At 48.1% G+C, this 13,708-nt stretch overlaps 2 protein-coding genes across 2 annotated transcripts in view; one reads left to right on the forward strand and one right to left on the reverse strand.

The window, feature by feature from the left end:
* Positions 1 to 3,361: 3,361 nt before the first annotated feature.
* Positions 3,362 to 11,641, forward strand: SLC51B (solute carrier family 51 beta subunit). The gene is made up of 7 exons (XM_026856047.1): positions 3,362 to 3,417; positions 3,761 to 3,969; positions 7,599 to 7,698; positions 8,855 to 9,229; positions 9,569 to 9,712; positions 10,549 to 10,639; positions 11,422 to 11,641. Exons 3-7 carry the CDS (start codon positions 7,659 to 7,661, stop codon positions 11,639 to 11,641), a joined length of 870 nt encoding a protein of 289 aa, XP_026711848.1. The 5' UTR covers positions 3,362 to 3,417; positions 3,761 to 3,969; positions 7,599 to 7,658.
* Positions 11,642 to 11,743: 102 nt separating this feature from the next.
* RASL12 (RAS like family 12) overlaps positions 11,744 to 13,708 on the reverse strand; it is a 4,780-nt gene continuing 2,815 nt past the window's right edge. The window contains exon 3 of the mRNA XM_026856048.1: positions 11,744 to 13,478. Within this exon, the coding sequence (XP_026711849.1) occupies positions 13,094 to 13,478 (385 nt within the window). The 3' untranslated portion in view covers positions 11,744 to 13,093. The remainder of the gene's footprint in view (positions 13,479 to 13,708) is intronic.

The raw sequence follows: 13,708 nt of genomic DNA on the forward strand, positions 1-13,708 counted from the left end.
TTATTTGTGAAGATTTTCATTTAATGTAAATTACATACACAAATTCCCTATGCATCTAAATCACAGTATATCCTACAGTCTCTGACACTCAGAATTTCTAAAACATGGAATGTGAGAATCTGGAAACATTTCCTATAGGCTAGTGAAAACATCTAAAATACTTGGAAATGGGATGACAATTTATGTCAGACAGCTAGACAAGGGAAGGCTTAGTAAGGAAAGTGAAATTTTGTGCTGTGCCAAGCAGCACTGTGCATATTCATTCCTTTTTCCACTTCTGTTTTGCTCATCATTAGGGCTTTCTTAGACATGGAAGATGCTTCCATCTCTAGTGGTAGAGAAACAAAGGAAAACTAATGAGAAAGTGCTGTTAGAGGTAAAAAAAAAATGAGTCAGGTCATCCTAACTGAGGTGATTACATTCCTGCACCCTGAGAAAGGGAGAATACACTACAAATACTGATGTAATTTCCTAGCTGATATTCAGTATGTAGAAATCAGTTGATCCAGAAAATGTAATTCTCTGGTACTTGGGGAGCCCCATGAAAATTCTCAGTTTAGTCACATCCAGGACACACTCTTCAATTCCAGCTGCCTTATCTCAGGGTGCATAGTTGAAAGGGTACAGTAAAAAAATAAAAATATAAACAAGAGGGTAGCAAGGATGAAGGAATGGCTTCTGCTTGAGAAGAGATTAAGGGAACCAGCATAGTTCATCTTAGAAAGCGGGTGGGGGAAGAAGAACGGACAAGCAGTCTGTCTTATCATAAATAGTATGGAGGTAGTAAACAGGGAACAGTTTGTCATTGCACAATAACTAAGTGATTATAAACGGCGTTATCAGGCACTTACAGGTATCAGCCCCAAAAGAGCGGAAGCAGCATTCCACACAGTGTGTAATTTGGCTACTTATCTCAGATGCTGAAAAAATTTGACCACATAATAGCTCAGATGCTGAAAAATACCCATGGTTTCCAGAAGCAGACAGCACAGTTGCTGGAAGGAGACGTCCTGTGTTGTGTCGGTGAATGCCAGCTCTCGAGGTCTTGGGTGAAACCCTGGATTTATCACCAACACTTCAGAAATATCAGGGACATACCATGTGTGTCTGGATGGCCCGAAAGCTGGGAATTTGAACCCAGCATCCAGCTGCTGCTCTGTGTTAACTTCCAGGTACCGTGCTACCTGGCACAGAAGGCACTGAAGGTGTTGGCGGCACATCTGCACTGTGTGGAGCTTCACCTGCTGCTCGTCAGGGGTCTTAAACCCTGGAGACGGATTCTCAGTGTTGGCAGCAGTTAAAGCTCCTGAAAATACTGAAACTCCATGCTGAGTTTTTGTCAGACTTATGCATGAAGTAATGTTGCATTTGCAGTGAGTTTATGAAGTGCACTTAAATTCACTCCAGCATACTTGCTCCCAAGTAATTAATCTTCAGCTCTGATACAACTCTACAGTTCAAACAGATTATGGCTATTATTTAGTATTATGCCTTGGATACAGTGTGCATGAATTTTAACTGAAGATTTATTTCGCTGTAATTTTTTTCCAGCAGAATGAAAGAAACAATCTGATTATTTCACACACACGTGCACAAAAAAGCTCACAAATATTGCTTTCCTGCTGCATTTGAACTCTGCTTTTTTATGGAAAAAGAAAACCCAGCCCTGAATGTTTAGTTATTCTGTAACCAGGCATTTCAGGTCAAAGACACAGAAGGGATCAAAAAAGATAAGCAAAATTAAAACGCCAAGGTCAAACAAGTTCTTCCTAGGAGTAGTGAAGACAAATCTGAGTAGGAAGCAGAACACAAATCAATGTCCTAATCTCCACTTTGCTTCCTAGCCAAAGACACTGAAAGTGTCTCCAAGAAGTAAAAAGATATCTCCCATTAAAGAGTGCCAGTGTTGTCAAGGGAAATACGAAATAAAACACTCACAGCCGTTGCTGAAGAGGTTGCTCCTGAGCGTGTTCGCAGTCCTCTGGAGAAGGAGAGGATTACTGGGCACGAGGGCCAACTCTAACCAGTGGGAAACTAGGGTTTTTTCCATGTACATCACACAGAGTTCTAAAGGCATCTTGGCCACCTACCTGCATCCTGACACTATTTTCTGGGGGGTGTGGGGAGTGAAATAGAAGCCACTGTGCCAGTGCCCTAAGGCTTGTCCCTGACCCACGCCACTCCAGCCCAGGGAGGTGAGCAGAGGTGGTCCATCGCTTCACCACTGGCTGGTAGACGTTGAACTTGCCGGGGCAGCAGTAGGGCTTTGGGGGCCTCCTGTGTGAGAGGAGCTGTCAGACACCTCTTCTGCAAACAGCCCAAAGGTGGAATGGGACCCAAACGGCCACAGAGGAGCTACAGAGCTGCCTCTGACTTCCCAGGGGCTGCAGTCACTCTCTCTCCTCTGATCAGCTTTTTCCACCAGCTTTCAGAGGCTTTGGTTGAGGGAAATACTAGTTACACCATTATCCCCATCTTCCACACAGCAACTGGGGAAATTTTTTTTTTTTAATTAAAATACAGATACATAAATCTAGCCACTTAGGAAATTGGGATGAAAAGGAACCTTCTAGGGCTTTGCAGTCACCTTCTACCAGTTACAGTCACCTCTTCACCATGGCTAGTGTCTCCATCCCTCTACTCAGAGATTGCACTACAGGGGCCAGGCATTCTCTCTGTGCCTTTCTCAAAGGCTGTGAGCCAGAGGGTTTGGGTGTGTAGCTTGTGAGACCGCTTGCTGGCCTGTCCTGTATCCCGTCCCTGGCGATGGAAAGTTCACAATGGCACTCTAAAAAACATTGTGTAGTGTGATGGCACTTCCTAAATTATCCAGCTTGACATAAGGAGAAAAGTTTCCATGATTTCCAGCGTGATGTGATGTCCCAGCTCAGTTTGCCTCCCCCAGCAGAGAGGAGCTCGTGTTTTCCTGGAGGATGTGTTTCTGAGTGAGAGCTCCTATCTGATCACTGCCGGGCTGACGCTGAACAGTAAAACATCTCTGTTTGGGGAGTACATGTGTCTGCTGGGTGAAATTTCACAGGGGCAGCCAGAGCAAGCTCTGAATCAGATGGGAGGTGGGATTCAAAGGAACAGGAACAGTGCCAAAGACACTTTATTTCAAGCTGGAAAACACCAAGAACAGGACAAACAGATGGAGACTGTGTCTATCTCCCATTAAGCTTATGCTAACCAGTGCTAGCTGTGTGCTCCAAGCCCATCACCAAGAGCTATCTAGCTTGCTCTGCCGTGTGCAGCTCCACCCATGGATCAGGTAGTTCAGGGAGGAGGAATCCTCCTTTCCAAATGTGTCTGGCATAAAAGGACAGCACCTCAGCCTTGGGACACTGCAAAGCCTCTTAGCAGACTTAGCCAACTGTTGCCAGTACCTGTGAAAGAGGGAGGCAAAATCTCTGATGGGTGAGTTGAGCTTTGCCTGCAAAATCGATTGCTCTTATAAGATGCTCTGAGAGCCTTAGAATGATTGTTCACTAAAAAAAAAAAAAAAAAAGGTTAATCTGCTTTATCAGGACATGCTTCCTTTGTGTAATGAGGACTGAGCCAGGCAGAGTGAACATTATCATTTATTTTAACCCCAGGGTAACTTATTACTGAGTGTCATTCTACTCCACGTGCCCTTTTAATACCAGTTACACCAATTGCTTGAGCAAATAAGCTGGAAGTTCCTGCGGTTCATTCTTTGGGAAAAGGTCGTTCACCTCATGCTGTAAATGGACCCACTAAAGAGGTGTGTTTTTTTCAGGGACTAGAGTGAATCTCAACTGTTGGACTGGCCTTCACACATGACTCAGTAGCAGAATGAATCACAGCTCATAGCCTACTTAGAGCAGGAGGAAAGGCAACCTTGTCGCCGTAGTAAGGCACTGACGAGTGTTCAGAGGAGGCATCTTCTGACAGCAGTGCTTAAAGAAGAAATGTAACTTCCTCTCTGCTGGGAACTGCATGTTTCTGGTGAGTTAACGGAGATTAACGGACATTCCTGCTGCACTAGCTGGTGGGTTAATTTATAGCTAGCTGTAAAGAAAGGCTTATTTATTTATTTCAGTTAGAAAGCTCAGATTCTTGGAAATTTTAAGAAGACTGTGTAACTTGTTTAGAGAGAGACTGAATGGCAAATGAGAAGCAGGCTGGGATAACTCCTTCATATAAACAGCCTGGAAAGCAGTCAAAGGAAAATATTTAATATAACTCAGATTTGCTCTTTAACTTTTGACTTTACAAAGGTTAAAAAATAGTACAGACTGCCTTATTGCTCTATTTTTTTAAATATTAAACCATTTTCTTGTGTTCTTTAATTAAACTCAGTCCTTAATGTACCTTTATAAACTAACCTATCCATTTGTATCTCTGTGGTGTGCCATTGTATATCCTCTATGAACCCCAAAGTCAGGGCATCCCACTTTTATAATGTGCTTGGAATAACTGATGCATTTTAATACAATTGGTTAAGATAAGATAACCACCAGAGAGAGTCTGGAAGACGAGAGGGGACTATTTTGCAAAGACTGGGATGTTATAGGTGCATTGTCCCATATTATGTAGTGAGTAGAGTATCCAGAAGGACATTATCATCTTAGCAGAAGCTCTACTTGATGGTCTTCCCAGAAGAGGATTTTTTCCCCATCTTTACTTATATCAATATAGTAATTATCTGAAGAACTTGCAGAGTAAGGGCATCATCTGGCCTGGTAAGCAACTGAGTATTCATCCTGATAAAAACCAACACAGAAAGCACATGATGGTTTCACAGCACTGTGTGCTGTGCCCTGGATGAAGAGTGTCCCCATACAGCTGGGGACATGCGTGTTCCCGCATGGCACAGGCCAGTCACCAGGTTATGTCACCCTTTAGAGCACTGATACCTCACCTCTGCCTTGTGTGTATGACAGGTCTCAGGTCTCCAAGGGCTTCCATCAAGAGGAAGGATTTTACTATTTAAGTGCTGGGATCAATATGTAGAGCAAAAAGCAGCCACTTGCCATTTTTCTATATTTTCCCAAGATGTCATTGAGGGCCACCAAAGTCCAGAGATACTGGTTTTGAACAGGAGGATTTGGGGCAGCATTGGTGAGTGACTCTGTTCCTGAAGTATGTACAGCATAAAAATTTTGCTGCTTTTGATGTGAAAATCCCATTTGCAAAAAGAAAGAAATTACAGAGTTGTTCAGGTGTAAACATAAACTCAAAATAAGAGGTAGAATGTTTCCTTGAGAGGTTCTGACCTCTTTGTTCTTTGTACCTCCTTCCATACAAGCATAAAACACATGAGCTTTCTCTCATTTGAGCTTCCCATGTTGAACCCAATCTGGGAAACAACCTCAGAAGGGTCTTGGGTGTCTTCAGAGGGCTAGGAGACCAAAGTCCACAGCTTAGAGTTGTCTAAGGCCCGGATCTAGGGGCTCATCCCCATGCAAGAGCAGCCAGAGTGACTACTGAGATGTGCAGGCAGAGGAGCAACAGAAAAGACGTCATCCACTCTCAGCTTGTTTGGGCAAGCGGGATGTGGGCAGCGAGGCAGAGCAACTGTGTGGGGAAAGCTGGAGGTGACTAAAAATCTCTCTTTCAAGCTAGAAGATCCAAACTCTCCAGTGCATATCCAGCCCAACTGTGGGACTCACTGTTTCCTCACTGAGGAAACTGGTGGTGCAGACAGTGCTCTAAATCCCGCTCAGGCTCTCGACTGTGGTAGATACACTGGCCTGAGAACACTTTGGTTTGTAGCTTTGATGAATGAAACTTCCAAACTAGTTTGCTCAGTTTGATGTAGATGTGAAAGATCTTTAAAATAACAGTGGTTTCCCATAAAGTCTTTCACCTAAATTTCCTGGTAATGCACAATAAATATCCATTCTGCTACTGTATTGTACTTGAGATATTTTGGCCTCCCACGTCTGGGAGGGATTTGGTGATGCCGAAGACTTTATGAAGTAGTGAAGTACTTCTAGAAGCGTTCTTAGCATCCCTGCTGTGCGTGGCAGTTTTAGTGTGGACACCAGGAGGTGGCCAGCAAGTTATGAAACACCTTAGGAGAAAATCAGCAACATGCATGTCAAATATTCCTGTTTGCACAAAGGATTAGACAGAAGTCTTGCACAGCAAGATTTAGCACATTCAAGTGGCACTTCTTAGTATGGTGTAACAGACTTATAACTTGATTTCATCGGCACCAAGACTTTATTTCCTCCTTTCTGAGAAGTGATCCATATGAATAAGCTAAAGGTTACCTGGATGGTAAGGTAATTGGCATACCTAGCTGCAGGGAGCAGCTTTACCCATATTTTCTGAAATACAGAGTCAAAGTGAACATGTGTTTGAGAGTCCTGTTCTCAAAGAATTGCTAACAGGTGGTTTTCCAGCAGGGAGCAAGCCTGCATGCCTGGTTGGCTATAAAATGTGAACTTTGAATTGTGAAGACTTTGAGAAGTGGGGAAAATAGTAGCAATCACTAGGTCTATAACTGATAGGACAAATGCTTCCCTGAGGAGTCAGCAACAGCATTGTTGACACGCCTGGCACAGCGGAATGTTCTTGTGAGCGATTGCCAGGGAACAGTTTCAGACAGTGTCAGGCCACACTATAAAGGTGGATAAAAGTTGAGAGTATCAGAGAGTCATAAAAGTCTAAGTCTTTATGTAATAATTAATGGCCCGTGGGGCCAGTATGTCTGAGGGATGCATGCGTGTTGTGGTGTCATTCACCTGCAGGCGGGTGATGGTTCAGATGAGGCCAGTGAGCTGAGCAGTGGGCTAGGGTTAGCCAACCCAACTGTCTCAGTAACTCACCATGGACAGCCAGGGAAGCCTCTGCTTGGGTCAGGTCCCTCCAGAGGAGGCTGAAGAACTGAGGTGGACAAGCAGCCATAAAAAATGGATTGATGCCACTGACAAATGAGGGACTGAAGGTCAAGGAGGAGATTTCTGCTTCCTTGAGCAGTGGGAGATACCTTTGCCTGAATAGCAAGCTGGCTTTTTCTTTTCTTGAACTGAGCCCTCCACTTCCTCATCTCCACAGCTTTATTTGCCCATCCATGGATTGGCAGCAGGTAATCCCTCTCCACAAGTTGTGTGGTCTCTAAGGATCATGGCAGCGGAGCAAGGAGGGAAGCCGTGAGGTTAGCTGGGGAGGGGCTGGCTCTCAGCAGCCAAGCTCACATCTGCACAGGGTCACCTAGGCAAGGGGTCCAACTCCAGGCAGTAGACCTGTGCCAGAGCCACTCTGCTGTCGCCTCAGTGCCTCCCGGAATCACCATCTGTCTGCACCCCATCCTGACTCACATCCACAGAAGAGAACAATGTCACAGCTGTGGGGGTACATCAGATCCCTCTCTGAACACAGAGCTGGAGTAGGAAGGAGAATCAGCATGAGTGCAGCATAATTTAAAATATCATCACTGTGCTTTTGTCTCATTTCATCTGCTGTAGACACCAGAAGAGAAACATTCTGGCCTGCCATCTCCAGTCCCTCAGTAATAATTTGTGTAACTTCCAGGGCTTCCACTGATAAAACCAGTGGCACCACACAGTGGGAGCTAGCAGGGGACACTGTGAGGTTATCCCTCCCTTCTTGTCTCTCTTTCCCAGGCATCTGGACACTGACAGAACTCTGGCGAAGACGTGATCCATCCCAGCCCACAGACAAATATGAAGTTCTTCTGGATAATCCCATTTTTCCTGCTGCAAGGTAGAGTCTTGGCCTAGAGGATTATGGCATGGGTAAAGTAGGTCACACGTGCCGAGGCTGTGTCTCTTCACAGGCTCTTACAGGCTCTCAGCATGGGTTACAACAAGACATTGACTGCAGAGTGGGTTCACAGGAGCTGGATGTACATGTGCAATGTTTCCAGCATTGTTCTATGACCTTACAAACACCTCACTGGCTGAGGGAAAACACATACCGATAGTATTATGGCAAAGACGTATTAAAGACCTTAACTTTCTGGAAATACAGTTTCTTCCTCTCCATGGGGACATTTTCTTCAGTATACACCAGCAGCAGCCTGGATCCATCATGGGGAAAGTTGCACCCACAGCACAGTTGCGGTCTCTTTGACACCAAGGAAGACACTTGACACATGGAGATATTATTTTTTTAAAAACCCAATCAATGTTTGTTGGGACTTTGTGCACCTCTGCTCTTCAGAGGCATGTTCCAGCTGACACTTTAAGGTTAGACAGCCAAACTGGAAAGACCTGATCCCCAAACCCTTGCTCCTCTGGCTCTCCAGAAACAGAGATGTTAGAGGCAGTTCCTAGTTCATCCAGCTGGAGCAGGACATCAGGGTGTCTGTCCCCAGAGGCAAAGCAGAAGCCAGCAATGAGGCTCACCAGAGGGTCTGAGCTTCCTCTGACACTTGGAAAGAACCAAGAGAGCCGCCTCCCACCTCCCAGGACCAGCAGGAAGGGGCTAAGCCTGGGCCAGGCTGCATGGGGCTGTGGGCTGGCAGTAGCCAACACACCAAAGGGCCCAGCAAAGTTCAAGACTAGGAGAGGAGCTTACTGTCATCTCTTCTCTGGGGATCAGCTACAGATTCAGCTTTGAACAGAGCTCAGTGCCAGTTGCAAAGGCAAGTCTAGCTGGGCTTCCCAGGACCCACCTAAAAGGACGTGCTTGAGCCATGTTTGCTGAGAAGCATGGGATAGGGAGGGCTCAGCTACAAGCCCAGTGGCTCTGACAGAGAGAGGCTGGACTGGAGGAGGTTTGTGTCTTTAATGCCTTTTGCTCTAGGCTGTTCCCAGTTCCAGAATTTTTTGTCATTCCCATCTGCCCTATACACTCTGTGTGTGTATATGTCCTGTGCTAACGGGATGGCCACACTCATATGCTGGTTTCTTTGCAGACACTGGAGCTTTTCTGATGAAAAATGCTAAAGTCAAGCTGTGTTTACAAGCCAGCCCGATGAATGGGAATTTATTTCTGGAGGACTGTAATCCAAAGTCAGATTTCCAGGACTGGTCTTGGCAAGGCGATTCCTTGATGAATCATGGCACGCAGAGCTGTCTCTCCGCAGTGGGGGCTGACAGAGTGCAGACAAGTCTCTGTGGCAGTGGGGGCTACACGAGCTGGGACTGCTTGAATTCACTGCTCTCTCCTCTGGGCAGCAGCCAGGGCTACCTGGTGGCAAACAAGAAAGGAGTCACTCTCAGTAGCATGGCAGGTCTGAAGGCCCGATGGCAAGATGTTGCAGGCAGGAGCGTGTGCAATGAGAAAGCAGGTAAGTGCTGCACACCTGGGCACCAGTGGTGCATATGTACATCTGTATGTACACACACACAGACACAAACACACATATGCTGCTGGGGAATGTGGAAAGACACAGTCAGCGCCCTGGGGTCCTTCTAACGCTGGGTGCCTCACTGTAACGGGACCTGCAGTGTGAGTTAGAAATGCTCTCCACTTCTCAGTGCTTGAGATAAAGCTGTGCCCTCGTGGCTGTGTTCTGCCTGCTTGGAGAGACATGCTGGGCAGCCCTGGGAGCCACGGGGAAGACCATTTCTAGCCTGAAGTATCGCAGCAAGTGACTGTTGCATCCTTCTGCTCTTTTCCTCCACAGCCAAGGCAGAGCAAGACAGATACTTCGCTGCAGCCCTTGCCAGCACACAAGTGTATGACCACACAGCAGGCAACGCGACCCTTGTGTTGGGTATAAATCAAGAAGAGCTGGAGGAGCTGCTCTGGTTCTTCCGCAGAGAAGACTGTAAGTCCCATTGATGTTGTTGGGTTGAGAGTTGAAATAGAGATACGTGGTCCTTGGCTGCTAACCCTCCTGCTTAATGGAGGTGCCGAGGGAATTACCCAAGGAGGTGATTTACCCCAGATATACAAATCCTCTCCAGAAGAAGCAGGCCATGGTGAAGACAGTCATGAGGCTTTGCTGAGTGTCTTGTCCCAGAGAGGGGTTCAGCCTCTTTCCAGGAATATATCCTGCCAAGAGAGCAAAGGTCTGGGATGACCAGTGATTTTGGTAGGGTGGAGGGAGCAGATTGAAATGAGCAGGTCAGTGGCCCGAGGATCATCTTCAAAGCCACAAAAATCAAGGGCTCAGCATCCACTGCTGTCTGCTCTGCACACCCTGGCCGGTGTTCAAAGGCAAAATCTACCTTCCAGAGCGTGGCAGCGGCGAGAAAGGCTGCATGGTGGAGAAGCCCTTCTAGCAGTGCTCCTGGTGGGATGCTGCAGTTCCTGACCTTGCTCCCACCCTGGGGCACAGCCACTCCCAGCTCTCGGGCAGGGTTGAAAAGGCACATGTGGTCAGAGTGAGAGAGACAGAGCCCAGGGTGGTGGACTGGGAGTGGCAGAAAGCAGTTGTGTAAGTCTCCTGCCCAGGGAGGGAATGTTCCCTGAGGTTATCCCTAAGAATGTGGCCTGGGTGCTCTGTTCTGAGTACTGAGCTGGACACCAGCACCTCTGCCCTTGTCCTGTAGCCCAGCCATGGCACTCTGAGCTTGGGTATCCCCAGAAAACTCCTGGCTGGGCTCTGTGGGTCACACTGCTCTGTGCATGCTAACGCTGCCTCTCTGTACTTTCCCCCAGCATCACTGTGGAATTACTCCATCCTTGCGCTTTCCTTCATGGCCATGATTTTGGGTCTTTTCCTTCTATCCATTAACATTGTGCAAAACAGGTGAGACACGAAAATTCAAGGGTCTTTTGGTGTGTGGTGTTGTGTTGAACCCCCCGCCCCAGGCAGACAGATGTGGGTTTGGCAGGGCAGGGTAGTGTGTTGAGACACAGGGCAGGACAAGCCCTGAGTGATGGGGAGAAGAGCAAAGAGAAACTCCTTGTGCTTCATTGTAAAACTTTGCCTGTCTCCCTGCTCTCCTCATGTGTCACTCAGAATGAGCCACTTTCCTTCTCCAGACCCTGGATCCTCAGCAGTAAAACACCTGCAACAGCTCTTCAGGGCTGTTGGGAGGGAAGCGAGATGCAATGTGAAGTGTGAGGTGCTCTCCCATAAATACAGGGGCTCTGGAGAAGGACTCCCCAGCCTTTTCCCAGCTGCATTCCCTCAGTATTCCCCTGGGCTATACTGCTGTACAACCCTGCAGCTGAGGAGCAACTCAGTGTTTTCTACAGCAAGAAAGTTACATCTGGGCCAGAGTTTTTGTCTTAAAATGAGAGAAAAAGAGTTAATGTTACAAGTGTGCCGTGCTTTCAGTTTAATGATGGCTTGCCGGGTGTTACTGCCTCACTTTGGGCGATGTGGTGTCTCCAAGTGTGAACCCCGTGGCTGTGTGTACTCAAACATTTCAGACTAGTTCTGTGACAGTGCAGCTGCCAGGGTTTGCCCCTTCCCAAGGCCGATGTGTGAAGAGATGGATGTGACCATCACCAGGAGTAGATACTTGCCCCCACACGCAGGCTCGCTGTTTCACTCCGCCTTTCCTTTTTATGTCTTTCCTGCAGAAAAAGGAAGATCTATGTGTTCAGAGAAGCAGTGCAAACCACTCAGCAGGCTGAGCTGGAAGCCAAGCAAGCCTTGATGCCTCGGCAGGAAAACAGCCCGGATGAACCCCGCAAGCAGGAGCCAGTGCCCCAGGATCAGAGATTGGGAGAAGTGGTGGTCCAGTGGAAGGACGGGACTATCACATCTCTGTATGCAGAGAGCTCCGAGGATGCCTTATAATGGCAGCTGAAGTCAACGCCCTAAGGAATATATCAGAATGTCTCAATTCGTAGTGGTGGAAGTTTAAAAATGCAGTTTAGCCTGGAGAAACAGAAAAAAAAAAAGCAGCAGAAGCGGCTCTGGACTTGAGGCAAAGCTGTGCGTGCCCTGGATCAGCTCCTGGCTGGCTGGTCGGTACCTGCTGCTCTCAGCTGCCTCCAGCCTCCTCTCCTGCACCCACTTCACCCCATCCCTCAGATGCCACCTGCCCCCACCGCAAACCGTGGGAGCTGAGCTGGGGGGGAGGTGGGAAGTGGGAAGTGGGAAGAAGTGAGAAGCTTCTCCTGCGGGCAGCCAGGGAACATGCCGTCACGTCCCATCAGGAAAATAGCCACGCTGAAGCGGAGGTGCTTTTGTGTTCTTTTCAGAAATTGTCTTTATTAAAATACTTTCTAAAGTGGTTGATTGAAAACCCATATTGAATATCTCTCTCTCGATAAGGACATATATATATATAATGTACAAATATACACGTGGATATTTTACTCCGCAGAATAACTGCAACTCCAGGGAGAAGCAGAGCATTTAACCTGAAACAGCAAATGAAACTGAACGCGCAGCCCTTGGCCCTGGCTTGGGCACAGGTAGAGCCTGGTCTGCTTTTAGGATTCACTTCACACCTATCACTGGGCACTTGTAGAAGCCATGAAATAATTTAAGAGCTCTTTGGAAAGACATCAGTCTTTTAAACAAAGGCTTTTCAGAGCATGTTCTCGTTAGTGAAGCATCACTCCTTGAAAAGCCTTTGAAAAGGAACAATATAGTGTAAAAAGTTGATTAAAAAACCCAGCTATTTTGGTATGACTTATTTCAATGCATGGGAATGAGTTTCAGGACACCTGAGGCCTTTAGTCAACTGAAACAATATCTGCACCTTTCTTGCTTGGATTAAAAAAAACCCAAACAACAAACTCCTACTTATTGCTCAGTCAGGGTACCCGTGAGACAAACGAGACGGGTGCCTCTGTGCTCATTTAATGATTAATTCCCCCTTTCTGGGCTCTCAGGTGCCCAAGGAAGGTGGGGGGCCCTGGGGACGTCCCTTGCCCTCCTGGTGGTGCCCATGGCTCCAGCTGCTCAGGGAACCACCCAGATCCGCAGGGAAAGCCGGGCTGGTTCCCGGTGCCTGCAGCAGGACAGGGTGCAAACACTGCAGCAGCGCTTGGCTAGGTGGGGATGTGAGCTGGGGCAGGGGCAGGTGGAGTGATGCTACAGCCAATTTCAGCCTCTTGGCACCCCATTTGCTCACCACATCCCCACCGCAGGCTTTGCCCTGACACAGAGACTGGGGCCACCGTCCACCAGTGGCTGCTGCGATGCCCATGAGTCTGTCATGGTTGGTCTCAGCACTTGTGGAGCCAGGGGGTCATGGGATTCTCTTGCCACCCCCTCTGCAGCCCTCAGGGACGGGTCTTAAAATATCTTGAAGCCTTTCAGCAAGGTGAGCGTGGGAGCTTTCCTCTTGCTCTGAGCCCGCGAGGACTTGACGGTGACCAGCTTGGCCTGGGCCACCGAGGGGATCTCCTTGTAGTTAACGGTGGAGAGGGTGTTGAAGGTGCAGCTGGCCAAGCCGTGGCGGGTGGGCAGGGCGAGTGGCGTGGCCACCGGCGAGCAGGGCTGCTCCTCGGTGATGAAGAGTGGCCGGGCAGGCGTGTTCCGCTCCGCCTGGCGCCGCACCTCCCGCACAGCTTCATGGAAGACATGCTGCACCCCCACGAAGTCCTGGCACGCTGACACCTCATAGAAGAGGCACCCAAACCGGCTCGCCAGGGACATCCCTTCAGCTGCGGGCACCTGCCTGGTGAGAGCAGAGGGGATGGGTGCAGCATTCCTCGGGGCACTGCAACCACCCAAAAAGGGGAGCGAGGGGTGCAGGTGGGGAGCAACAGACTCCATACCCTTTGTCTGTTTTCTGGTGAGCACCAGGGCAGCACCCACTTGTCCCCCATCCTGGGACAAGCAGGAGACATGGTCCCAAACGGGTTTTGTCTTTTCTGAAATCGCGGAGTAATGGGCTGCGTGGGTCCC

The sequence above is a fragment of the Athene cunicularia genome (genome assembly GCF_003259725.1).
Source record: "Athene cunicularia isolate RWA chromosome 10 unlocalized genomic scaffold, athCun1 chr10_part1, whole genome shotgun sequence".
Lineage (NCBI taxonomy): Eukaryota > Metazoa > Chordata > Aves > Strigiformes > Strigidae > Athene > Athene cunicularia.